Source organism: Cebus imitator, unplaced genomic scaffold, assembly GCF_001604975.1.
Source record: "Cebus imitator isolate Cc_AM_T3 unplaced genomic scaffold, Cebus_imitator-1.0 Scaffold239, whole genome shotgun sequence".
NCBI classification, from domain to species: domain Eukaryota; kingdom Metazoa; phylum Chordata; class Mammalia; order Primates; family Cebidae; genus Cebus; species Cebus imitator.
Window position 1 is genome coordinate 2,526,384 of NW_016107554.1, and position 25,635 is coordinate 2,552,018.

General features: G+C 37.2%; 1 protein-coding gene across 1 annotated transcript in view; it reads left to right on the forward strand.

The window, feature by feature from the left end:
• Positions 1-6,611, forward strand: part of LOC108282351 — a 611,237-nt gene extending 604,626 nt beyond the window's left edge. The window contains exons 4-5 of the mRNA XM_037727750.1: positions 5,630-5,803; positions 6,546-6,611. Of these exons, the coding sequence (XP_037583678.1) occupies positions 5,630-5,803; positions 6,546-6,611 (240 nt within the window). The remainder of the gene's footprint in view (positions 1-5,629; positions 5,804-6,545) is intronic.
• The last annotated feature ends 19,024 nt before the right edge of the window (positions 6,612-25,635 follow it).

Genomic DNA, 25,635 nt, shown 5'->3' on the forward strand with positions numbered 1-25,635 from the left:
AGTTGATTGGAAGGTTTAGAATTACATTTTTGGATAATACCTTATAACATAGATCTCAAAGGATTAGAAATTGTTTTATTAGTAACATACATGCACATGTATGTTTATTGCGGCACTGTTTACAATAGCAAATACTTGGAACCAAACCAAATGCCCATCAATGATAGACTGGACAAGGAAAACGTGGCAATATAAACCATGGAATACTATGGAGCCATAAAAAACGATGAGTTCATGTCCTTTATAGGGATATGGATGAACCTGGAAACCATCATTCTCAGCAAACTGACACAAAAACAGGAAATCAAACACCGCATGTTCTCACTCATAGGTGTTGAACAATGGGAACACATAGACACAGGGAAGGGAGCATCGTACACCAGGGTCTGCTGGGGGGAGCTAGGGGATGAACAGTGGGGGGTAGGGAGGTTGGGGAGGGATAACATGGGGAGAAATGCCAGATATAGGTGACAGGGTGATGGAGGTAGCAAACCACCTTGCCATGTATATGCCTGTGCACCAATCCTGCATGATCTGCACATGTACCTCAGAACCTAAAGTACAAGAAAACACACACACACACATACACACACACACACACACACACACACACACACATTTATATTGATTTTTCATTTTCTCTCTGTTTCTTCCTGCTCATTTGCTTTTTGGGATTACCTCTCCCTGCCTCCACCTCCCAAACAAACAAACCCAACCCAGCCTTTGCTTTAGAATCTGCTTTGGAAGAACCCAAGCTAAGCAGCATTATAGCAGAATATTTGAGAGCGTGCATTCCAATCCAGGAAAGAAGCCCCTGCCTGGATTTGAATCCCAACTCAGCAGTTTAGTAGTTAATATGATCTTAAATTTAAAATTTATTTCTTTCTTCCTCAGTTTCCTCACCTACAAAATGCAGAGTGTAATAATAACAAATTCTTAACGTTGTGAGGAATACACAAGTCACTACAGTATAAATATAACGCACTTGAAATAGTATTTGATAGACAGTAGGTTGCATGTATGTGTTAGCTGTTATTATATCCCTCTAGCGCTTATTAAATTGTGCCTAGGAATCTTACAGTATTGGTTATTTTCTGCCTCCTCATTCCATTTTCTTTCCTTAGTTTAGCTTCCTTCTACCCCTCCCTTTCTTTCTTTTGTTTGCTAGTGCTGACTGAGTAGATAGAACAGCAAGTGTTCCCTGGAGCTCTGTAATTTCGGGAAGCATGTAAGAGGACTCTTCTTTTGTGCTGTACTCCATTTCTTCTTGCCCCAACAGCCCTGACCCCTGATCTGTTGGCAGACGCCGGATAATGCTGCCAGCTCTTGGTTATTCAGAGGCTCTTTATCCAGACTCTTTGCTCTTCTTTCTGGCTGCCTGCCTTTTGGCTGTTAGATGCTCCCTGGCATTGCTCTCAGAGGTCGTGCCAAGGAGGGGAAAGATAGTGGAACTCAGATTAGCCAATTATAGAGTCTAGAAAATTAGAATTTGGGGACCACTGGGTTTCAGTTTCAGAGCCATCGCTCACCTTTCTTATCGTGGAAAATTCAGAATCAGTCTTTTGCAATAGCAGTATATATTTTTTTAATGGAAATATAATTAAGACATAAAATGCAAAGATCTCAAGTGTTCAATTTGATGAACTCTGGTAAGTATATGCATTCTTGTAATGAGTACCCAAAAAATAAGATAGCACACATTTCTATCACTCTAGAATATTACCTTACGCTCCTTGCTTGACTCCCCAACTGCCCCAGCAATCACTTTCTGATTTCTAAGACTGTATATATGCTCCTCATCTTGGACCTCATATAAATAAATAACATCTATTTTTCTGTTCCTTTCTTCTTTTATTTGGCACGATTTTGAGATTCATCCATGTCTCTGTATATATCAGAAGTTTATTTTTGATATCTGAAGAGTATTTCATTATATAAATGGACTCCAATTTTTTAATCCAGTCTCCTGTTGATAGACAGTGGGCCATTTCCAGTTTGGGCCTGCTATGAATAAAGCTACTATTCATATTCTTATAAAATGTTTTTGTGTATATATTTTTTCTTTTGGGTAAATAACTAGGGGTGGGATTGTTGGGTCATAGGTAGAAATATGTTTATGTGTTTTTTTTACATTTTAATTTATTTATATTAAGCCAGAGTTTCACTCTATCACCCAGGCTATAGTGCAGTGGCACAATTTCAGCTCACTGTAACCTCTGCCTCAGCCTTCCAAGTAACTGGAATTATAGGTACCCGCTGCCATGCCTGGCTAACTTTTTTGTGTTTTTTGGTAGAGACAGGGTTTCGCCATGTTGACCAGGCTGGTTTTGAACTTCTGACCTCAAGTGATTCATCCCCCTTGGCTTCCCAAAGTGCTAGGATTACAGGCATGAGCCACCGTGCTTGGCCTGTTTAATTTTATTAAATGCTCCCCAACATTTCTTCAAAGTAGCTGCATCGTTTGACCCAGCCACAAATAATATATGGGAAGTTTAGGTCTGTAATAACTAATCAACATTTAGTGTTATCAGTCTTTCTAGTTTTAGCCATTCTTGTGGGTATGAACTTCTATATTATTGCATCTTCATTTTGCATTTTCTGGATGACTGATGGTTTTGAGCATCTTATATTTTTTCTCCCGGCCATTGCAATGTCTTCCTCTGTGTTTTCCATTTGCAAGTCTGTAATGGCAGTGTGGTCGGGCCCATTTACCAATGTTTTTGAGCCCTTGCTCTCAGTCACCCAGAATAAAAATGTGAGGGTCTGGAGTTCTATCACAGATACAAAAATGTTCAGGGAGTCATCCATTTAGTAGCAGATACTATCAATACTTGGCTCATAACTTCTTGGCACTTACTTTTCTAGAGCATGTCAACAGTGTCCTGGGACACTGTACTTGAGAGCTTTTTTTGGCCTGTATGTGGCATAGGCCAGAAGTGCCAAGAAATTAACGCTTCAAGGAACAGCCCTTGGCCAATGCAAATGAGAACTGGAGGTGAGATCCTTCAGCTTCCTCACATGTTGAGTGGAATAACTCCATGGCATGCTCTACTCTGTCTCCCAGAGTCCTAAGTGGAAGTGAGCCTCAGTTCTCCACAGGAATAACTTATTCAGTGATGCAAACTGACTGGCTCACTCTTTATCCCTACTGATTTATCCTACTGATTTTCTCTGCGATCATTTCCAAAATGAACTACTGGTACAGAAGTTCTTTTGTTGTGATATGCTTCCTAAGAAAGACTAATAAGGCACCTATTCTGACAGATGTGTGTTGGGACGTTAGAGTTGTAGTACGAAAGGCTAATTAAGAAATCTGGTGAGTTGTGCTGATGATATTACGATGTTAATTTCCTGGGTAGCCACAAAGAGGAAAAGATCACATGAATCTGGCAGAAAATCAGTAATGTCAGTGCCTTGTAGAAACAAAATTGCCTGGGGGCTGGTGGCTGAGGCTGTTGGAATAGGTTTACAGAAGTTTGAGTCTGGCAACTTCATTGAAGTGTGAATTGAGAGGAGGTGAAGACATCTTAGGATGTGATGACTGTGACAGTGGCATGAGCATGTAAGTCATTTGGAGTAACAAACTATCTGGAGCAGCACTCTGTCTGGATGTTGAAGTTATATGGAAATGAACAAAAAATAAACTTTGCGATGTCAGAATGAAATTAGACTCTCAAATGAGAGACTAAGAAGTTTTGATGTCATCTAGTAGATGGTAGAGAGGCACTGAATATTTTCGGCTAGGAGTAGTCATAAAATAAAAGCATGCTTTTAGAAAGACAGATCTAGTGTTATCGTGCTGAGTCAACTGAGGCTTAACGTAGAGGGTTCTTGATTCAGTTTTAGTGGCTCTGACGTAAATCCTGAAAAATGGTTAGTGATAATGGGAATGAAAAGTACAACATAAATTCAAGAACTCTTAGATAAATACAGTAGAATTTGGTGACACTGATAATGGCAGTTGAAGGAGAGATAAATGAGTCAAAGTTGTTCTGTCTTTGAGGAAACTGATTTTAAAGGTGATCATAACATAACAAAAGTAAATGAAAATAAACTGTGGGGAAGTGAAATCTTTCAGGGCTAAAGGTAAATTTTGTAGGTTGGGCTCATTTATTCTTTGAAGTGATTGTGTATGGCATACAAATAACAGGGATTTTTACATAAATACACAGCTTACGTACTTCGAACAAACCACAAATGTCTATTTTTATAAAAGTCTACTGTTACTTCCAACAGAAGTTTGTCCTACGGAGGTGTGCAATATGCCTACCTTTGTCATACTGTACCTCATTGAACTATTGAACTATTGAACCATGTGGACAGCATACATGGTAGGGTGGTGATGGAGAATGTGCATGGGGAAAGATAGACCACCAAATAAATGTGGCTATCTTCACAAGGCTGTGTTCTCCAGTTTTTGGTTTAAATATTTTAAATTGTTAACTACTATTAAATCACAGACTTTAATTTTATTTTCACTTTCCAAATACTTTTATGGTCATTGTGAGAGAAATGGCCTGCTTAGAACATTTACATCGCTGAGTTTTTTGCTTTCTTTTGGTTATTCCAAGATACTCAAACTTGTCTTCAGAAAATTGGTCTTCTACGTATTTAATGGTATCAGAATCTACCCCAATGGGAAACACAATCATGGACAAAAGTTTCTTCCCCACTGGGTTTCCTGAATATAATGGCAATGCGATTAGCACATTTTCCCAGTGATTGAGTTGGCATGTGCCCAGAGATTTATAAATAGAATTTATTGTGAAAGTTACTGTGCTACTGGGGTAAGTGCCTATTGCAATTTGAGGAAGAAAGTGTTCTCTGAAAAGAAACTATTATATGCCTTATATGCCATGGCCATCTGAGGACAAAGAAGGACAGAAGATACAAGTGAGTTTTGTTTTCAGTGAATTCTACCCTGTGCACAGTTATGAACAACCAGATATATTTAACTTGTAAAAAGTTCATATTTTCCTACTCCTCTATTTTCAGTTATGTTGGTAGAGCAGGTTGGGGGTGAATGATGATTTTGAATCCTTCACCATTTTACTGTCTTTAGAAAGCAGAATGGTGAGCTGTATAAATGTGTCCAGATTCCTGCTAATGTCTCCCAGGACAGCAATAGACTCATGGAATTTAAGGCTTATTTGGAGTTGAAAACCAACCTGTGCCTTAATCCAGTCCTTGTAAATGAAGATTTTTGTTTACTGCCTTCAGATAAGTCTAATGGTGAATTTCTGGGGTGAACACTATGATGAAAGGTCGTTTATTTAATTGAAAATATCACTGTCACTGTCACCGCTAAAACGTATCTCATTTCTGAAGGCTGGAGTTGCATCTTGCAGCTAGAAAAAAAAACTGTTTTCAATAAGATCAATTTCAAAGGGCTTTGTGTTTTGTGATCCACTCAAAATTCAAATAGTGAGAAAATACTTTTATCCTAGTCAGAACAGCATTTGATGCAGTATTTGAACAGTATTTGAGGCATCCTCTTAAGCCATCAGCCATTTCTCTTAATCAGCTAAGTCCTGTGCCATGGTCATAATGAGAATGCATGCTATGGTATATTGCTGGTTCAGGTATAATAAAGAGCTATCTTCACATTGAATTTCTTTCTTTTTGATAGTCTAGCTCTACAGTGAGAGCCTATCAAACTAGTAAGTCACGAGTGACCATGAGCCCTGGCTTCAGCTCCCAGTGGAACAGCAGCCAGCCAGCCTGGAATACCTACTCCTTTCCAAGAGCAAGCCTGCACTACCAGTCCCATGCCAGCTATACCTACTGTACTGGACACCCTGCTGTAAGTACCTCATTTCTCTGTATTTTGAAAATTGGATGTTTATGCAGTTACATGTTGAATCTAGAGTGGGTATCTATTAATTGGGCTGTTTTTCTAATACTATAACTCTTCTAAGGTAAGAATGTGCTGCTCTTGAGTAAAAGAGATAAGAATTTTAAAAAGTCTTTTAAGTGTTTAAGTAACATGTGTTTGGATGGTTGTCGCTGAAAACTGATATTGCACTAGAAGTTATTTCTAAGATGTAGTGTTGGTGTAGAGACTGGATGCACGTCTATCTCTAGTTTTATTCTTCTGGTTTCCTTCTGACTGTTGCATACGAATTTAGTTGGTTGCTTCTGTGCTGAGACAGGGTGTCTTTCAAAATGGGATAGAGAAACCAGTGAGGGGGAGATCCTGAATGTCCCCACTTTCATCAGTGACCTCGTTGACTTATTTATACAGACATAAATATGTGGAAATAGATTCATCAGTAGGGTATTTTCCAGTTACTATTACACAGACATCTGAGGTTGTTGGCTTAGATGACTCAAAGGGCCAGGAAAATAAACCTCTAGAGGGGAAAAATTAATTCATGGAATTTGAGGACCTTTCAGAATAGGGTGCCTGTTTCACCAATATGTTTTTCTGTGTTTCGATTCAATCCTCACGAAATAAAATGTTTGTTTTATTGCAAATTACTTTTTGCATACTTGAAAAACGTCATTATTAATGTTGATTAGTAAGATTTCTCTTTATTGCTAAGAACACATGCACAGGACTCCCAGAAAATGAAAGACCTTTGAAAGTGAATCACACATGCCTCTCATAGCCAATCGTCTAATTGGTGAGTCACAGTAGGCATGAATTCTGCAGCCATTTCATTCAGAAGACCTGTCAGACTTCAGCTATCCTGTTTGCATTTTAAGGTTATGGAATTATAAAGTACACAGGGCTTCGAAGTTGACAGAATGTGTCTCAAATATCATGTCATAATTTCACTTAAAAGAAGACTCAAGGAATTCACTTAAAACGTAAATTCATATGACTTTGTTCATAGACAATTTGGAAATAACTATCAAAGTTTAAATTTGCACATACTTTTAACTCAATAATTAAACTTTTGGCATTTAATTGGACATGTACAGGATATATGCACAAGGATAGTGTTAACAACCATTTTGAAATTACTTGGACCTAAATAACCATATTTTCTTTTCATTTATCTTTTAACAATTTATTAAGAATTATTAACCATTTAATATGTTTCAGTATTTTTCTAGGTGAAATAAACACAAGAGTGAACAAGACTAAGTCTTGCTCTTATGGAACTTCTGTTCTAGAACATGCGGAAGTTAGTTATTATATAAATAAATATTATAAATAGATACAAAGAAGCAAACAGAAAAGAAAATTATACAACGATGTTATTTGCTAAGCAAAATAAATTCTACAGAGAGACTTAATAAATTGAAGTAACAGAGAACAACTGAGTGGCTACGTGAGATTGTGTGGTCCACCAAGTTCTCATTCAGTAAGCTGGTTTTATCCAAGATCTGAATGAAAAAGAGATATAACTAAGCAGAGTTTGGGAGGATGTGCATTCTAAGCAGAGGAATCAGTGTGAAGGATCTAAGGCAGGAATGAGCCTTGTTCCCTCCACAGGGAGAAAGCCACTGGAACTTAGGAGAGAATAGAGAGATAAACTCAGAGAAAGACACAGGGGCCACTTTATTAGGATTGAACAGTAGCACTTTGTAATACCAATAAGAAGTTTGTATTTTATTTAACTGTGATGGAAAACCATTGAAGTGTTTTAAGCAAGGAAATGACATGACATAATATTTTTAGTACTCAGTCTGGCTGGTAAGTGGAAAAATTCTGGTAGAATAATAAGAAGTAAAGCACAGAGTCAAATTAGGAGAGTATTACACACCTATGTGTGACTGCAAGAAAACACTTTCTCTTGTAATATCCTTTGATCCATTTGATGTTCAAAATATATGGACGTTGTTTCTACACAGCTAGTGGCTCGAGACTTACAACCACGATTGGTTCCGATAGGCCAGTCGTAACACGATTTGGCCGTAAGTTGAGTAGGCTATATGTACAGTACTGTGAAATGATGTTATAAAAATCTTTAAGTCATATTTTATCATAATTTTCTTTCATTATTATATATCATAATTTTCTTTGTTCATTTTATGCCATTTGTATCATCTCTACCCCATTTTGTTTCTTATTTTTACATTCGTCAGGTTTAAGTAAAACACTGCATTACTAGTACAACTGGTTCAATATTTGCAAAACATACAAAATTACAAGATACAGGTGCATACAAAAATACAAAATACAGGTGTAAAAAATACCATAGGAAAGTTTTTCCCAGTTGCAAAACATGTCAAAATATATAAACGTACGAAACATTTTATTGGCCGCTGGTGCTTGGCTGCGGATCGTTGATGTCGTCATCTGAGGCAGCAGTTGGGGTTACCGGAGTTGGTTTTTTCATAAACATGGTGAGCTTTGTCTGAATTGTATGTTTCTTTTTTTCTTCATAAATTTCACGATACGGACGAAACACTTCGTGCGCCATCCGTTCAATCCTTGCAAATCGTTCAATGTTTGGGTCCATTGCTTCGAAATGTATAAGAAGTTTGTTCAGTAAAGATAAACCGTCTGGTAATCCCTTAGTGGTGAACTTTCTTTCTGGCTCCTCCTCTTCTTTCGCCTTCCACCACTCTTTCTTCTACCAGTTCGATTAGCTCTTCATTTGTAAATTCTCCGGATTCTTTGTCTAGCAACTCTTCGACATCTTCCATTTCACACTCCAAAGAAAGGTCTTTAGTGATTGTTTTACTATTTTTTCCCCTGAATCGTTTCAAGTTCATGTTCACTGTCAAATGCATCAAAATCATTAACATAGCACTTAACACAATTTTTCCAGATGCCATTCATGCACTTTGTCGTCACAGCCTCCAAGGCAGTAGCGACATTCTTGATACACATCAAAATGTTGTAGTGTTTCCAAAAATCTGCAGTGGAACAGTCGTGGCTAGCGATTGTGGTCATAAAGTCGAACGGTCATAAGTTGCGTAGGTCGCAAGTCGATCAATACCTGTAATTTAAAAAAAACCAAGTTGCATTTATTTTGCATAATTTTTTCTTTAGTAACGAGTTTCATATCTGTCTCATTAGTTTGTTCTTGAGTAGTTATTTGTCAAGCCAGAAGATGAAAAGTTGTAATTTAATAAAGTATTTCAATTCATATTCTTATTGGCTTCTACGTCCTCTAAAAGTAGCTTATATTAATTGAGCACTTAATGTCTTCCAAGCTCTGTACAAAGCACTTTTACATGCATTTTACACACACACACACACACACACACACATGCACACACACACACACTTTTTTCAAAACAGCCGTAGGAAGTAGTTACTATTATTATCATTTTAAGGGTAAGTGAAATGAAGTTCAGAAAAATTAAGTATCTTTCCCTAAGTTACGCAGCCAGAAATGAGGCCTCAGATTCAAACATTGGCTGTCTAGCCTCTCACTAGTATTCTTATCCATTGTATTATACTGCTCCTTGACATTGAATCACTGTGTCTGTATTCACATGCCAAGGACAATTACATAATTATATCCCAGATAGAACCCTTGCTAATCATTTAGTTTAAATGTGCATGTTACTCTTTAGAGAAATATTTGCATTTATAGGATACTCGATTTTATGTCTGGGAGTCAGAAGAAACTATAGGTGCTATCATGTCTTAGAAACCACCAGGAAAATTACAGGTTATCTATCTACTTTTTGTGCTTTAAAGCCCAGCAGATGATACTTTCTTTTGTCCCACTGTTGTGAGTCAAGTGAGTCAAATAAGAAAACTAGAAGCAAAAGATTAGAAAATCCTTAAAAAATAGTCATGGGTGTTACATTTCTGATTTCAAGGACACTCTGAGGATCAAATTTAAAGCCTACTTGGCATTCTTTCATTATTCCAACATTTTAACTTTCTTTTCAATTTTCTTCTCATGCCTGATCAGAGAGCATTAAACTCTTGACTCAGAGATCATTGCTCATTTAACTCTGCTACTGCTTTGTGAAAGGAATTATGTAATCTAAAAATAAACCAGAGGTTCAACATAGGGAGACTCTGAGGGCTGGGTTTGCAAGACAACATGCAAAATATTGACTATTTCATAGTTTTTACTTGAGTCCATTTTGCAAGAGAAATATTTGGGGCTTCAAAATGTGAGAGTGGATTCCATAGTTGCTGTGCAGTCTAAGATCCACAGAGGTTTTGTGGTTAAAACCACAGAAATGGAATTCTTGTCTGAATAGATTCCCAGTGATTTTCTTGAGTCATATAATTTAGTAGCCTTTAATGGAGCTATAAATGCTCTGCCTGCCTTGTGAGACTCATGTCCTTTTCTCCAAGTCACTAGTTTGATTGAAGATTTCCAGTTTTTTAACTGGATTTCCTGGAGTTACAAGGGTGTCAGCCAATGTGGTATTTGTCTAGTAAGTATATATGACCCAAAGAGCTCCCCTCTTCCTCTCTTCCCCTGCTTCTGAGGAATCCTGATATCTCACGAATGTCTGGTTAGTTAACTTGAAATTGGTAACCTTGAGATTTTGTTCTCAGATTTAATCTGAGATTTCGTCTCAGAATGCAGTTAGATCTCTGCCTGACCAAGTAAGGTTTTTCTCAGAGCTCTTTTGTACATCACTCTGTTAGTTTCCTATGACTGCTGTCAAATTACCACCAACTTTGAGCTAAAAACCTCATGTCTATCTTTTACAGTTCTGAGGTTGGAAGTCTGAAATGAGTTTCACTGAGCTGAAATCAAGGTGTTGGTAAGGCTATGCTCCCTCATGAGGCTCTAGAGGAGAATCTCTTCCTTGGCCTTTTCCAACTTCCAGAGCTATATTCATTGTAAATCTTGGCTCATAGGGCCGTCTTTCATCTTCAAGGCAGGCAGCAAAGCATCTTCCAATCTCTCTCTCCATCTTCATATCACCTTCCCTCTCTGTAGTCAAATTTCTCTCTGCCTCCTGTTTACAAGGTAACTTGTGATTTCATTTAAGGACCCACCTGGCTAATCTCCGTGTCTAAATACTTTTAACTTAATCACATTTGCAAATTTTCTTTTGCCACATGAAGTCACTCGCAGGTTCTGGGGATTAGGTCATAGACATTCCATGAACCATTATTCACCTTACTATGATCATAATATTCCATGACTCAATGACTAATTTCTGAGTCAGGAGGTAAGTATTTGGGGCTTCTTGAAATTAATGAGGCTTATCTTACTGAGGGAGATAATATGAGAGGAATTATTTGAGTGTTGGAGGATGAAATCCCTGTGGCAATTCAAAATTATTTAAACTCACAAATACAAGTTTGATTTTCCAGAAATCCACTGTTTTCCACTTCTAAAATGTAGTCAATGATAACTATCCCCTTGGTAACTACTCCAATACATATGTTAAAAGAAAATACAAAGGCTTACTAAAGCTTTACCAGTGTTTTATTCACTGCACTAGTAAGTGAAGAAGCAATTTCCAGGCATCTAGAACGCCCTCATCAACTTAAATAATAGTCAAAAAGTGGCAGAAAGTAATATTCAAAATATTCAAGTAATGCAATAATATAACTTTTAAGTCAAATATTAAATATGACAATACCTTTTATTTTTCAAGGAAGCTACTAATATGTGATATGAATTTCTTAGTCATATTATTTGTAGCATATTTTATTTCAAAAATTATTCTTCAAGTTTCCAAATAGTATATATGGAGTAGTGTATTGGTGTGATCTTTCATTTGACACCTCTGTTACTAGCTAAATGAGAACTGTGTCTGCTTCATGACTTGACGTATGGAACAACATCAGATTTCCAACAACTTTCTATTAATTGACAACCATTATATGAGGATAGTGTTAATTGTAAGGAAGAGGATTCATTGGCTGCCTTCATACTAGCTCTCTGCCCTCCCTGAATCTATTCCACTCTTGTTCCTTTCTCTTCTCACACTTGAAACTGTTATAATTTAAATGATCCTAGGGACATGGAGAAGAAGAAAAAGGGAATGAGAAAGAGAGGGAAAGTAGATGGAGATGATCTGATCCTAGGTGCTGAGGCCAGGAGCCTGCGTATCTTCTTTTTTTCCTTTTCCAGTGAGGAAGTATGATATAGCTTTGCACCCCATTGAGGCTAATCAGGAGACAATGCCCAAGGGTAGCCCAGTTAATAAGCGAGACAAAGCAGAAAGAGGTAAAGAAAAGAAAAGGTAAAGAAAATAGAACAGCAATAGGAATGTGCTCAGAGGTCCATGCTGCCTGCAGGTAGTAGGGTCTTCTTCTAAGCCTTCATCTGTCGCTCCAGAAAATAGCAGGCACACAGGAGAGGAAAAGTGGGAAGGCTGGTACTAATTTTCTCTTTCAAAAAAAGATCTGAAGAAGAAGGGAGCAAGCCTAGTACTGTCTTGCTGGAGAGTCTCTCTTTTAGTCATTAAATAGGTTTCCAGGAGATTCCCTCTCTAGAATCTTGTTTATAAGGCACAGAGACAACTGCCTTTCACCAAGAATTAAGTTGTCAAATGAATCAAGGATTCCCCAAACCTACCAGAAGGGCGATTAGTCCACAGTAAAGGCATTTTCTGTCTATGTCCATGCTAACTGCCTGTAGCCTGAATAGCTGTTTCCTCAGCCCAGACTATGACTTTCCCCATGGACAGGGACACACAGTTTTTTTTAAGGCGTATGTAGAAAAGATAGGAAGAGGTTGCAAGTCTCCTTTCTTCTACATGAAGACTTTTATGCATCAAGACTACCCACCAACTTTGCAAATAAATAGCAAATCCTCTGTCACAGGTCCTCTATCTCTACCCTCTAATGCCTAAGCCAGAAAGATATCTTGGAATCACAGCTTACTTGTTTGTAGTTTCTGGAATGATACACAAATGCTGGAATTTAGATTATTAATTTTCATTGGTTATTCCAATTATTTTTATTCTATTTACTAATGTGTGGAAGTGTACCAACACTTTAATAATCAGTATTTCTCTATACTAGCTTAACAATAGGCCTACCTAAACTCTTGGAGCTACGGAAAACTTTTCCAAAAGTACTGAAAATAGATAGTTTTCAAAAATGTAATGAACAGGTCGCCAAATACTGCGGGTTTTCATTTGCAAACTGATTTGCCTGAAAACTTACCAGTATTACAATAGCTAAGGTCAACATATTCCCCAGTTTTCCTAGTTTATGCTTATTTCCTAGCATAAGTTATTAATGATATCCCCTCAACTCTAAAAAGTGTTTAGGTTTAGAAGTTATATTATATATGGTCTCCCTACCATAGCCCTTTACAGAAAAAGGCATATTTCTTGCACGTAAATCTTACTGTGCTCCATTGCTGCAGGGTTTTAAATCTCCCCAGGGAGCACCACTGAAGGGGATGCCTCATGTAATGATTAACCAGGTACCATAAACCAATGGGGCTTCTAGTCTTTTCCAGCCAAGTACCTATCCCTGTGCTAAGGGAGAATGATAGTCTGGAACTTATATCTTTTGCAATTATTTAAACTTATGAGATTTTTAGATAACTGAAAAATGGGATACAGGGCACGTAATTTCTCAAAATTCTTCTAGGCATATGTGAACAGTTTGAAGACCTTGGCTCAACAGTAGTTTTCCTAAACGTCATTTTTTACATCATGGAGGCCACATCATGCTCAGAATTGACAACTCTAGCTGCTGCCAAATCTGCTTAAATTTTCCAAAGGCCAAGAGATTAGATACTCAGCACACCTGTATCTCTTTCATTGTACAGCACATCTAAAGTTATCATTTTTCCCCCCAACAAAAATCTCCAAGACTAAATATACATGACAGATAATAACATTGTTATCTTCATTTAAGGTGGGTTAAGAAACTTTATCAGTGAAAATTATTTTGCTACTCATCACAGAACATCCAACAGACAGTGGCTTCAAATGGTAAGTTTTATATTAATTGCCTTAGGAAAAAAAGCCTGGAGGTAGGGGTGGCCATTTATATTTGTCAAAGATGGCTGCAATAATACCACCCATTCTCTCTTCAATATGGTATTTTCATTCCCCGGCCGAGAAATGGTATCTCAAAGCCCTCTTCTTGAAACTGGTTGGCCTTTGTAATTCACTTCTAATTGATAGACTGTGACAGAAGTGATGCAATGTGAATTTTAGCTTAGAAAGAGCTATGCAGCCTCTGTCTGGTTTTCTTGAAAAGCTTAGTTTCCGAATGCTTTCTCTCTGGACACTGTCACCAAACTCTTCCAATCACCATGCAATGAGGAATCCCAAGCCACATGGAAAGACCATATGTAGGTTCTCTGTGCGGTAGTTTCTTGGGCCTACTTCTTGAGGTATCAGACATGAGCGTGAAAGACACTCCAGATGATGACATTCTCTAACTATCTGAGCCACTTTCAGATATCGGTGTCTTCCCATCTAAAGCCCTAGGCATGACAGAGCAGAGACAAATCATTCGCATTGTTTCCTATCCATATTTCTCACCTGCAGAAACAGTGATCATAACAAAATGGCTGTAGTTTTAAGCCACGAAACCGGAATAGTCTATTTTTCAGATAGTAACTGGAACAATCACTATTTCTGCATTTTGTGTCACTGTTGACCAACATCAGCTAGGAGGCAGACTCCTTCTGCCTTTTCTCCTTTGCCATCCTGCGTGTTGGTGATGTCTCCTCTCTTTGAAACCAGATAAGACCTACAACTCCAAAACTTTCATTTATATAGCATAGTGCTCCAGGAAGGAAGGAAGAAAGCAGGGGATTTTACCTTGGGTCACAATTTTTAGAAACATTTTAAATACATTTTTAAATTGACAAATAGTAATTATATACATTTATGGTACATATAATCGGTTTTAAATATCTGTAAATTGTGGGATGGCTAAATCAAGCTAATCAATAAATGCATTTCTTCATATTCTTATTTTTTTTGTGGTGAAAACACTTAAAATCTGCTCCCTCAGGAATTTTCAAGAGTATAATACATTGTTATTAACTATAGCCGCAATGTTGTACAATACACCTATTAAACTTATTCTTACCATCTGACTGAAATTTTGCATCCTCTGATCAACGTCTTCCCAATTCCTCCAACCCACTCCAGTCTCTGGTAACCACCATTCTACTCTACTTCTATGAATTCAATGTTTTTAGGTTCCACACCTAAGTGAGATCATGTATTTGTCTGGTGCCTGACTAATTACACTTAACATAATGTACTCCACATTTATCCATGTTGTCATAAATGCCAGGTTTTCCTTCTTTTTAAAGGCTGAATAGTATTCCATTTTGTGTATGTGTGTGTATATGTATACAAATATGCATATATGTGTATATATATACACATACACATGCACACATATATACATACATACCAATATGTACATATATGGAGATACATACATACACACATACATATACATATATGTGTGTATATCTAGACATACATACATACACATTTTCTTTATTCATTCATTTGTTGATGAATACAGATTGACTCCATTATCTTGGCTACTGTGAATAATGCTGAAATGAACATGGGAGTGCTGATATCTCTTGAACATACTGATTTTGCTTCCTTTAGATCATACCCAGGGGTGGGATTCCTAGGTAACATGGTAGTTCTACATTTTACTTTTTAAAGGGATCTTCATACATTTTTTCATAATGACTGTATATGAACAATGCGCAAGGGTTCACCTTTCTCCACATTCTCTTCAAAACTAGTTATCATTGGTCTTCTTGATCATAGCCATTCTTGTAGATGTGAGAGGATATGTCACTGTGGTTTTAATTTGTATATCTCTCATGATTAGTGATTTTGAGCATTTTTCTTTTAGTGTGCTGTGAAATTTGGTTTGCTAGTATTTTATTGAGGACATTTGTATCCATGTTCATCAGGGATATTGGCCTGTAATTTTCTTTTCTTGCAGTATCCTTCTTTGGTTTGGTATCAGGATAAATTAGCCAGCCTTGAAAAAAGGACTTTAAATATATCCTCCCACTCTCTCCTGCCCTGTAAATTCTCTGCTGAGAGGTCTACTGCTAGCCTTACGGGAACTCCCTTATATGTTATTTGTTTCTTTTTACTTTACTTTTAAGATCTCTTTTGTCCTTGATTTTTTATAGTTTGATTATAATATGACTTGGTGTAGTCTTATTCAGATTGATTCTGAATGGTGACATTTCTTGTACTTGGATATTCATATCTTTCTCCACATTTTAAAAGTTTTCTGTTATTTTCTGCTAGTATGTCTTTAAATAAGCTTTCTAACATTTTGTTTTCTCCATCTTGAATTCTTATAATTTTCTCTTTTGATGCTATCCCATAAATTCTATAAGCTTTCTTTTCCATTCTCTTTTGTTCTTCTCTGAGTATATATTTTCAAATAATCTGTCTTTGAATTTACAGATTATTTCTTCTGCTTGATTAGTTTTGCTGTTGATGCTCTCTACTGCATAGTTTAAATTTCATTCATTGTATTATTAAGATCTAGAATTTCTCTTTAAAAACATTTTAAATCTTTTTATTAAATTTCTTGTTTTGGTCATTTATGGTTTTTCTGATTTCTTTGAATTTTTCTTCTTTATTTTCTTGAAGTTTGCTTAGCCTTCTTAAAAAATAAAATTTTGAATTTTGTTATGCAGTTTGTGTATTGCTGTTTTTTGGGGTCTGCTTCTAGAAGAACATTGTGTTCTTTGATGTTGTTATCTCTTTTTGTTTGTGTGTTTCTTGTTGCCTAACATTTATGTCTATGCATTAAAGAATTAGGGACTTATTCCAGACTTTGCAGACTGGTTTTTTCTGGGAGAGCTCTTTAGTAGTAGTCAGCTTATTTAGAGATTCTAGGCATGTGTCTAGCATAGACTGAGAGTGGGTTTCCTGCTGGAGTCTTTAGGTAGTAGGTCTACCCTGGTGGCTCCAGGCTTGGATTTCCTGTAGTAACCCAGCTCGGTGCCTGAATCGGCAGGTATATTGGCTTGATGCCTGGATATATGGGGTTGTGCCTGAATCCTGGAGCCACATGGGTAGACTTACTGATCTGGTCTGCAGGTGTATTAGTCAGAATTCTCCAGAGGCACAGAGTCAAAAGGATACATGTATATATATAAAGGGGAGTTTATTAAGGAGAATTGGCTCACTTGATTAAAAGACAAAGTCCCATGATAGGGCATCTGCAATCTGGGGAAGAGAGAAGCCGGTAGTTTGCCAGTCTAAGTCTGAAAGCCTCAAAACTAGGGAAGCTAACAGTGCAACGTTCAGTTGTGGCCAAAGGCCTGAGAGCTCCCAGGAAGCTACTGGTACAAGTCCCAGAGTCCAAAGGCCAAAGAGCCTAGAGTCTGATATCCAAGGACAGGAGGAGTAGAAGCAAGTGTCCAGCATGGGAAGAAGGAAAAAAGCCAGAAGACTCAACAAGCAAAATTATCCACCTTCGTTCCTCTGCTTTGTTCTAGCTGCCTTGTCAACCATTTGGATGATGCCTACCCACATTAAAGATGGGTGTTTCTCTCCCAATCCACTGATTGAAATACCAGTCTCCTCTGGCAGCGCCTTTATAGACACAACCAGATGTATACTTTACTAGCCATCCAGGCATTCCTCAATTCAATCAAGTTGACACCTAATAGACCATCACAGCATGGATAGGAATAGAGCCTAAGTCCACTGGCATGTGGCTTCAGTCTGAGTCTTGCCTGGCACTGGGGTAAACCTGACATCTGGGATGAATAGGATAAGCCTGAAACCTGAGTTCTTGGGGGCTGTTCTGGACTCTGGGTCTGCTGAAGCAAGCCTGAACCCTTAGTTTTTTGAACCTGGAGCCACATGGACTGGACAGAAGCCTGGGGCTGGCCTGATGCCGGAACTGGCATGAAACCTGGGTCTGCAGGAATGAGTCTGGAGTCTAGGATTGCCAGTGCTCGCATAGTACCTGGTGCCACTGTGGCTTACCTGGGGTAGGGCTATGGGGGCTAGCCTGGAGCCTTTGCAACTGATACTGGTCTGGAAGTTGGGTTTATATTGGTGTTGGCCTAGAAACTAGGTCTCTGAAGGATGACCTGAGTCCTAAGGTCTTGGGAGTCTGGCCTGGGACCTGGGTATACAGAGGTAGTCCTAAAGCCAGGATCTGTGGGGCCTACTCCAATACTAAGGTCTACTGGGACAGATGTAGATTCTGGGTATGCTGGAGCTGGCCTGGACCTTGGGTCTACAGTAGTGTGTGTGGTGCTGCAGGTTTCAGCCTTAGTACATTGTTACCCAAAGAGACTCAGGTTTCTATAAGTGCCAAGAAAGGGAAATGACTTTTGGAAAATAGCCAACAGTGCCTGCTATAGATGTCCAGACCTATGCTCTTTGGCCTCCTGCAATATGCCCTGAGGTATCTTCTAGAAGATAACAGGCTTATTGAAACCAAATTTTTAGAATCATAGACTAAAAGCCAACTCCTGTTTATATCAGAATATTTTAAAATAATTTGGATTTTTTGTGATTATAATATTAAAGTATTCATCATATTTTAAAAGAATCTGTAATTCTTGGCCATGTGTCTGGTTTGTCAATGCTCATTTGTACATGGTCAAGGAGAACACACTAGGTTTTCCTGTCCTAAACTTTGCACCTTTTTAAATATGATTCTTCAGAGGCCAGGACTTGATTTGTGAAAATGTATTTGCTTCCTGACTATACTGCTTCAGTTGTCTCGTATTCATATATCCTTCTTGGAGGAGCTGAGTCCCAGCAATGACTCTTTCAATGCTCTTGAGCTTTGAGGTCATGTCATCAGTGCAGCGAACAGTGAGTAGATGCTCTCTGCTGGGCATTGCATTGAGTGAGCACAGCAGTAGGGAGTGGAGTAGAAGAAGAAGGGAATGATCAATATTATAAAGTGTCCATATATTCAAGTTGCTTAAAATCTAGAGGAGAAGAGAACTAAGGAAACAGACAGATATTAGATACTGGTAGCAAGATTCTAAACCAATGATTCCCAAATGTTAAGCGTGGGCCCTTTAAACACTATAATTGGAAGAAGTTGCAGGCAAGTTACAGCTGAACATTGGGACCCTGGAACAAGTCTGAGTTGGGTGCATATCCCAACTATCATTGTTTTAGCTGTCTGACCTAGAGCAAAGTTATTGAATGTCTCAGAATAAACTTCCTTCTTTATGTAATAAGACAATTACAGACTTTTTAATGTCGTTGTGAGAATTTAATGAGATAATATATGTAAAGCAGCTGAGCACAGAATTATTTATGTCACTTAATAAATACAAATTATATTAAAATATGAAAGAAATCATTGTGAGAATTTAATGAGATAATATCTGTAAAGCAGCTGAACATAGAATTATTATTTATAAATCACTTAATAAATACAAATTCTATTAAAATAAGAAAGAAATCAATTTCAATTTGGATCAGCAAAGAAGGCTTACAGACTCCCAATTTATACTCTTGGGCTGGCTTCTATTTTTAAGACCCTGAGACTCAGGTTTTAAGCTATTGAGAGCCCCTCGGGTACCAAAAGACTTATTTGTGTCTGACTGGAAATTTCAACCTTTCTCCTTTATTTGCTGCTTAACATTCACGCTTTAGTAGACCAAGACTAGGAAAGCATTAAAACTTTGCCCAGATTTGGTCATTTTTAGTAAGGTCTAAGATTGAAATGCTATTTGTTTCATATGCTTTTTTCCAAAAGACAGTGTTTTCTGGATAAAATTGAGATTCCTGTTCTGTTTCTCTCACTTCTGACTTATTTTTCACACATGGTCTGAAAAACTCAGATGTCATCTGATGTATTTCATTTCCTTTGTTTGGTTCCTAGCCATGAGAGTCTCCCTTCCCATGGCCTTTCCTCTCTCCCATAATCCTTTACACCGCTTCCATAATGCATGGCTCGGTACTACTTAATCCTGAGTGTTCCAAACAGATGTTCTGGGGAAAGGATTTAGCCATCCATCTGGGCTTGGTCTGTACCTCCCATGGCAAATGGCTGAATTTCATAAGACACTGATGGAAATCCAGACTGTGTATATGGTGTTCTACCCAGTTTTAGATGTTTGATTTTTTTAAATCTCCTACCTTGTTAACTATTAAAAATTAACATTGAAATTGCTTAAATCCAATAAATGTCATATTAAGTTGTGAATTTTTAAATTATCAATAAAATATTACCTTATAGAAATAAACTAGATTCAAATATTTTAGTTGATAACATGGTGTCTTATACAGTTTTGTTATGATCACTGGATCAAGATTAAATTCTCTTCATAACAGAGAATCTCACGAGAAGAATTTAAAGATTTTTTTTTCAGAAGTGGCGCCATTCTTACAAAAGGCACAGGAGATGGAAAAGGTTTTAGTTTATGATCAGCGGTGCTCTAAATGCTGCAGCTAACATACATTACCAGTTTTATCTGTTATTTATCTATGAGTGAGACCTCCTAAACACAATCTTGTAAAACTGAGTCTTTGATAGAAACCATGACAAAACATACTTCCATTGTAATGGTTCCCTTTTGAAAAGTAAAATAATTTTAAGCTTAAAAACAAAAATGCTCTGATTAGTTCCCTTCAGCCTTTTAGAGAAGGCAAATTCTATCAATCACATTGGTGAAGAGACTTTCAATGCAATCTGTTAAGAACTAGCTTTGTAGCAGTCACAGGCAATGAACTTAAATTACATCAACTTATCAGCTGAGCTCACTGGAGCATCTCTATAATCACTCTTGTATGAAGACCCAATAAGGCTGGATCGACCTTTTTTTTTTCTTTCAATTACAAAATTGGTGCAGATTCTTTTGGGACAAACACTCCAACTTTTCAAATATATTTTTGTTAAAGTTAAAGTGAAAATTCAAACTTCTTCCTAAACACCTTTTGGTTGTAGATGGTTATTGTTCAATAGCTCTTTAAACTGAGATGTGTATTTAAATACTACTAATAAAAACAAAAATATATTAAATTGTACACCTCTAATTCCAATAGCCAGCTGCAGAGGCAGAATATTATCCACACTTTGAAGCTCTCTTATTCCCTTTAAAAGCATACCCTTCCTAGCTCCCAGAGGTAACCTAATCTAGAATTTTGTATTAAGCATTTCCTTGCCTTTATTCATAGTTTTGCCACTTACAGGTACCTACAGCTAGTGCTCGACTTACGACCACGGTCGGGACCGCGGACCGGTCGTAACACTATTTGGTAGTAAGTCGAGTAGGCTATATGTACAGTTGAAATGGTGCACACGGAGATGGTAGTGCTGCCAGAAGCTGGTCCGCACTGTCGTACGCCCAGCTGGGCAATGTTTGCGCTGCCAGACGCGGAGCAGTCGTGGCTAATTACTGTGGCCGTAAAGTTGAATGGTCGTAAGTTGCATAGGTGGTAAGTCGATCAATACCTGTATATATATTGTTGACTCATTTTGAACTTTATATCAATGCAAAAGGCACTACAGGTATTTTCATAATCTTTTTGGTTTGACTCCACATTATGTGTTTGAGATCCATTCATTATGATGTGATTAGCTACAGTTCATTTGATTGTATATTGTTCATTGTCTGAATAGATCATGATTGATCTATTTCAATATCGAAGGGAATGTAGGCTGTTTCTTGATTTTACTATGTAATGAGCAATGCTGCGGAATCCGTTTTCTTGTCCACACGTTGTCTATACCAAGCATTGGTATTGCTGGGTTGAGGGTATAGCATAATCAAATTGTCTAGGCAGATTGTGGCTACCCTGTAATCTGTGGCTACAAGTAGTTGAGCCTTTTTCCCTTTTCTGTGAAATGCTGTACTGTCTTTTCTTCATTTTTTATATTGCAATATTTGTCTTTTTCCTTATGATTTGTAGGTTTTCTCTATATAGCTGGCTACTAATATTTTGTCAGCTCTGTATATAGCAAATAACTCCTATCAATTTCTTAATTGTATTTCATTTTTATGGTGCCTTTTGATGAACAGGGTTCTTCATTTGAATCTAGTAAAATTATTTTTTAAATGGGTAATACATTTTGTGTGTCGTTTGAGAAAGTATTTTTACCACAAGGCAGATGGTGTTTGTCTCTTCTTTCCTCTGTCTCCCTTACAGGATAATCAGGGCAGAGAAGCCATTTTTTCCCTCTTTTCCATGATAAATTCTCCCGTAGTAATCCTTTTGTGATTTTTGTATTGGAAATTGAGGGTTGGCTAAGTGAAGTCAGATGTTCAGCTCATCGTGTTGCTGCGTGTCCCAATCTGTTGCCTTGTTTCTCTCTTCTCCTTTTGTATGTTCTATGGAGCCAACAAAAATGTTATCTGGGGAAGAACAATGGCACATTTAGCTCAGATTCGATTCCAGCTTAAAGAATTTCTGCGGAACAAGTACAGTGTTCTTCCTGATAGAATTCTGTCGAGATAGATAGGACTTATCAAAGAGGGGAGTCCATCATTTTTATTAGTCTGGAAATTTCTTTTCTTTAATCAACAACATATGTGAACATTTTTTTCTTGCTAGAAATATAGAATATATCTTCCTTTTGATTTTTGCATAAAGTATAATAATATAGCTTTATAGGAAATTATTTAAATCTTCCCTTATTAGGGACCATAAGGAGGTCTCCAATTGTTTCTTATTTTCATAATGCTATAGTGAATTCGGGTGTAGGTAACATGGTGTATATATATGTTTGTGTGTATGTGTATGTGAGTATGTATATATCTCCATATGTTTGTGATATGGCTTTTTTGTAGTTTGTTTTGTTTTGTTTTGTTTTTTTAATACTAAGTCTTGCTCTGTCACAAGGCTGGAGTGCAGTAGCAAAATCTTCGGCTCACTGCAACGTCCGCCTCCTGGGTTCAAGCGATTCTTCCGCCTCAGCCTCCCGAGTAGCTGGGACCACAGGCGCGTGCCACCACACCCTGCTAACTTTTTTTGTATTTGTAGCAGAGACGGGGTTTCACCATGTTGGCCAGGATGGTCTCGATCTCTTGACCTCGTGATCCGCCTGCCTTGGCCCCCCAAAGTGCTGGGATTACAGACCTGAGCCACCACGCCCAGCGTGTAGTTGTTTTAGAGAAGTAGAATTGCTATGACTGATATTTTCATGTAAAATTTTTATGGAAACTGCTAAATTGCCTTTTCACCAATGTTGATAAGGATATGCTTTATCACACTCTAGCTTACATTAGATACTGTCAGTTAATTAGATTTTTATTAATTTTAGTGAAAATAGTATTCTGTTGTTTTAATTCGCGTTTCTTTTATCACTGCATTAGCCAACCTTGTTTTTGAATGTTTCTCAGCTATTTATAACTTTTTATCATTTGAGTTCCTTCCATGAATAAACATACAGTGATAATGTAAAGCAGTATAACTGAAGAAATGCTTCCCATTTCACTGCAATTGTATTTTCATCATACAAGCGATAGAATTAAATTTGTATCACATGCAAATTGGTATTTTTGTGGCTATTTGTATTTCAGCTACAAAATCACAAACCTAATCATGCTAAAAACAAATGAATTTGTCTGGGTTTGCTGCCCGAAATCTTTAGTTGGGTGTTTAAAGAAAAAAAAAATTTCCAAACACTTTCACCATGTTTTCTCATCTGATCCATTATATCTTTCTAACAAATCATTAAATCAACAGATGTCAAATTAAACAAAATGAAGCACAACAAAATGCTTATCTATTTATTGCTGCAAAAGTACTTAAACGGGTGTCATATATTCAAGATTCGAACTCCAAAGAGTAAGCTTTTAGTGAAAATATTTTTAAGTGTTCATGACCAAATGTAACAAAGGCATAAATGAAATTCAGGAAAATTTCAAAATTCAAATTAAGAGGAAACACTAAGGAGAGTATATGGGTATCTTAACTTTTCCGGTAACGCTCTCTTTCTGAAGCTAGATGATATTCATGCAAGTATTTGCATATATGCTTTACAATTTTTCATATTTGTAAAATTTTAAAAAATAAGACCTCAGTGTTTTTTTTTTCCATTTCTACAGTGACACATTAAAAATGATTACCACTCTAAAGCTTAAATGATCACATCCAAGGGGTTCAAATGCCAGTGCATTTGGCACCAATTCAATGTAGGGTTTGCTGAGCCGATTCTCCAGTTCCGAGTAGTTTCAATGCCTCAACCTAATCTGGCAGAGGGGAAGCTCCGATGATAGCAAATACTTCAATTCTCAGTTTGTTGAGTTCGTATGATCTCACAAGTAATAAAACTTCTTAAAAGAGTTTGCTGCAAAGAATGAAAATGGGCATGGTACGTGACTCAACAAATCTACCCCAAACCACTTCTGTGAAACTATATACATATATTTAATTTAGCCAACTATTCTCCTTGATTGATAGCTTGCATATATTATAGACTTGATGCTCATAACCTTCCACAGCTTCCTAAATTGAGAGAGTGCATTTCTGAATTGTCCCAAAATGCGTATGTTATTGGGACCTAAGGGAAAGTGTCATGGACTTCTTGTGGTCATCTAGATCACAGTGAAAGGCTAATTGTCACTTTGGGATTTAATAAAACATATAGGAGTATTTTGTAAATCTGACTCTTCAGGGTAGGAGATCTGCCTTGTTTAAACAAATGAAACTTTTGTCAGCAAAGATTTTTACTGATGGACCTGAATAAAGATGTAGCCTCGTTTTGTGGGGGAGTGGTAGTGCATATTAAACAGATACACATTTGGACCTGATGTTGGCTTTGCATTTACTCTCAGGTACCACAGCAGAGATTTACCCTGTAGCAGCATTGCTTTGGAGCGGTGTTCAACATTGCTATGGATGGTAGTTAACATTTATGGCACAATTCATTTAGGTTTTTATGAGTCCTTCATATTCCCTTTATGATCCCAAACAGGAAATGTCCGTGTGGGGAATGAGTAACATTGTACACCAAAAACTGTTTGATTTTCATTTTAATGTTAATAGTCACTAAATTTCTAAACCCAGGATGTGTAGTTTTCTGAATCGTATTATATATAGCTGGGAGGTCTCTAAGAGTCATCTGAATGGAATTTCTCACTGCAGACTGATACTGTCTTCTTTGACCCTCTTTGAATGTACAGTTTAGTGATAAATATTTGATCTAATATGACAAATGATACCATTAATTTAATTATTTTGCTTATTTAATGAATACCAGTTGCACATTTATTGAGAACCTACTATGTGCCAGGTAGTTTTCTATGTCCTATAGTGTATTTGTTCTGCTATTCACATGGCTGATTGCTGTTATTAAAAAAAAAAAAAAAAAAAAAAAAAAAAATAAAAAAAAAAAAAAAAAAAAAAAAAAAAAAAAAAAAAAAAAAAAAAAAAAGAAGTCCTTAAATCTCAGAGGCTAAACAAACATAGAAATCTATTCCTTATTCATGTAAAGTGCACTCCAGGGTCAGAAATTTTCCCACACAGGACTTAGGGTACTAATTTCATTATATGTTCCAAACATGCAACCCTCTTGGGCGTTGGGGCCATCCTCAGGAACCTCTTCATTCCAATTTGCAAAGAATGGATGGGATAATATAGAATTGCAATGGAGAGGTTTTGTGAATCTGGCATTGAAGGAACATGCATCATTGCCCCAACATTCTGTATTCTAGAACTCAGCTATGCGGTCATGCTGATTTCAAAGAAAGCTGGGAAATGTGGCATAGCCATATTTCTTGGAAGAGAGGAAACAAATTTGGTGAGTATTTAAGCTAGTCTCTGCCAAATGTGCTATTTACATTTGGTAAGACAGATGAGGTTTCTACTTGTATGGAGCAACCATTGTGGTAT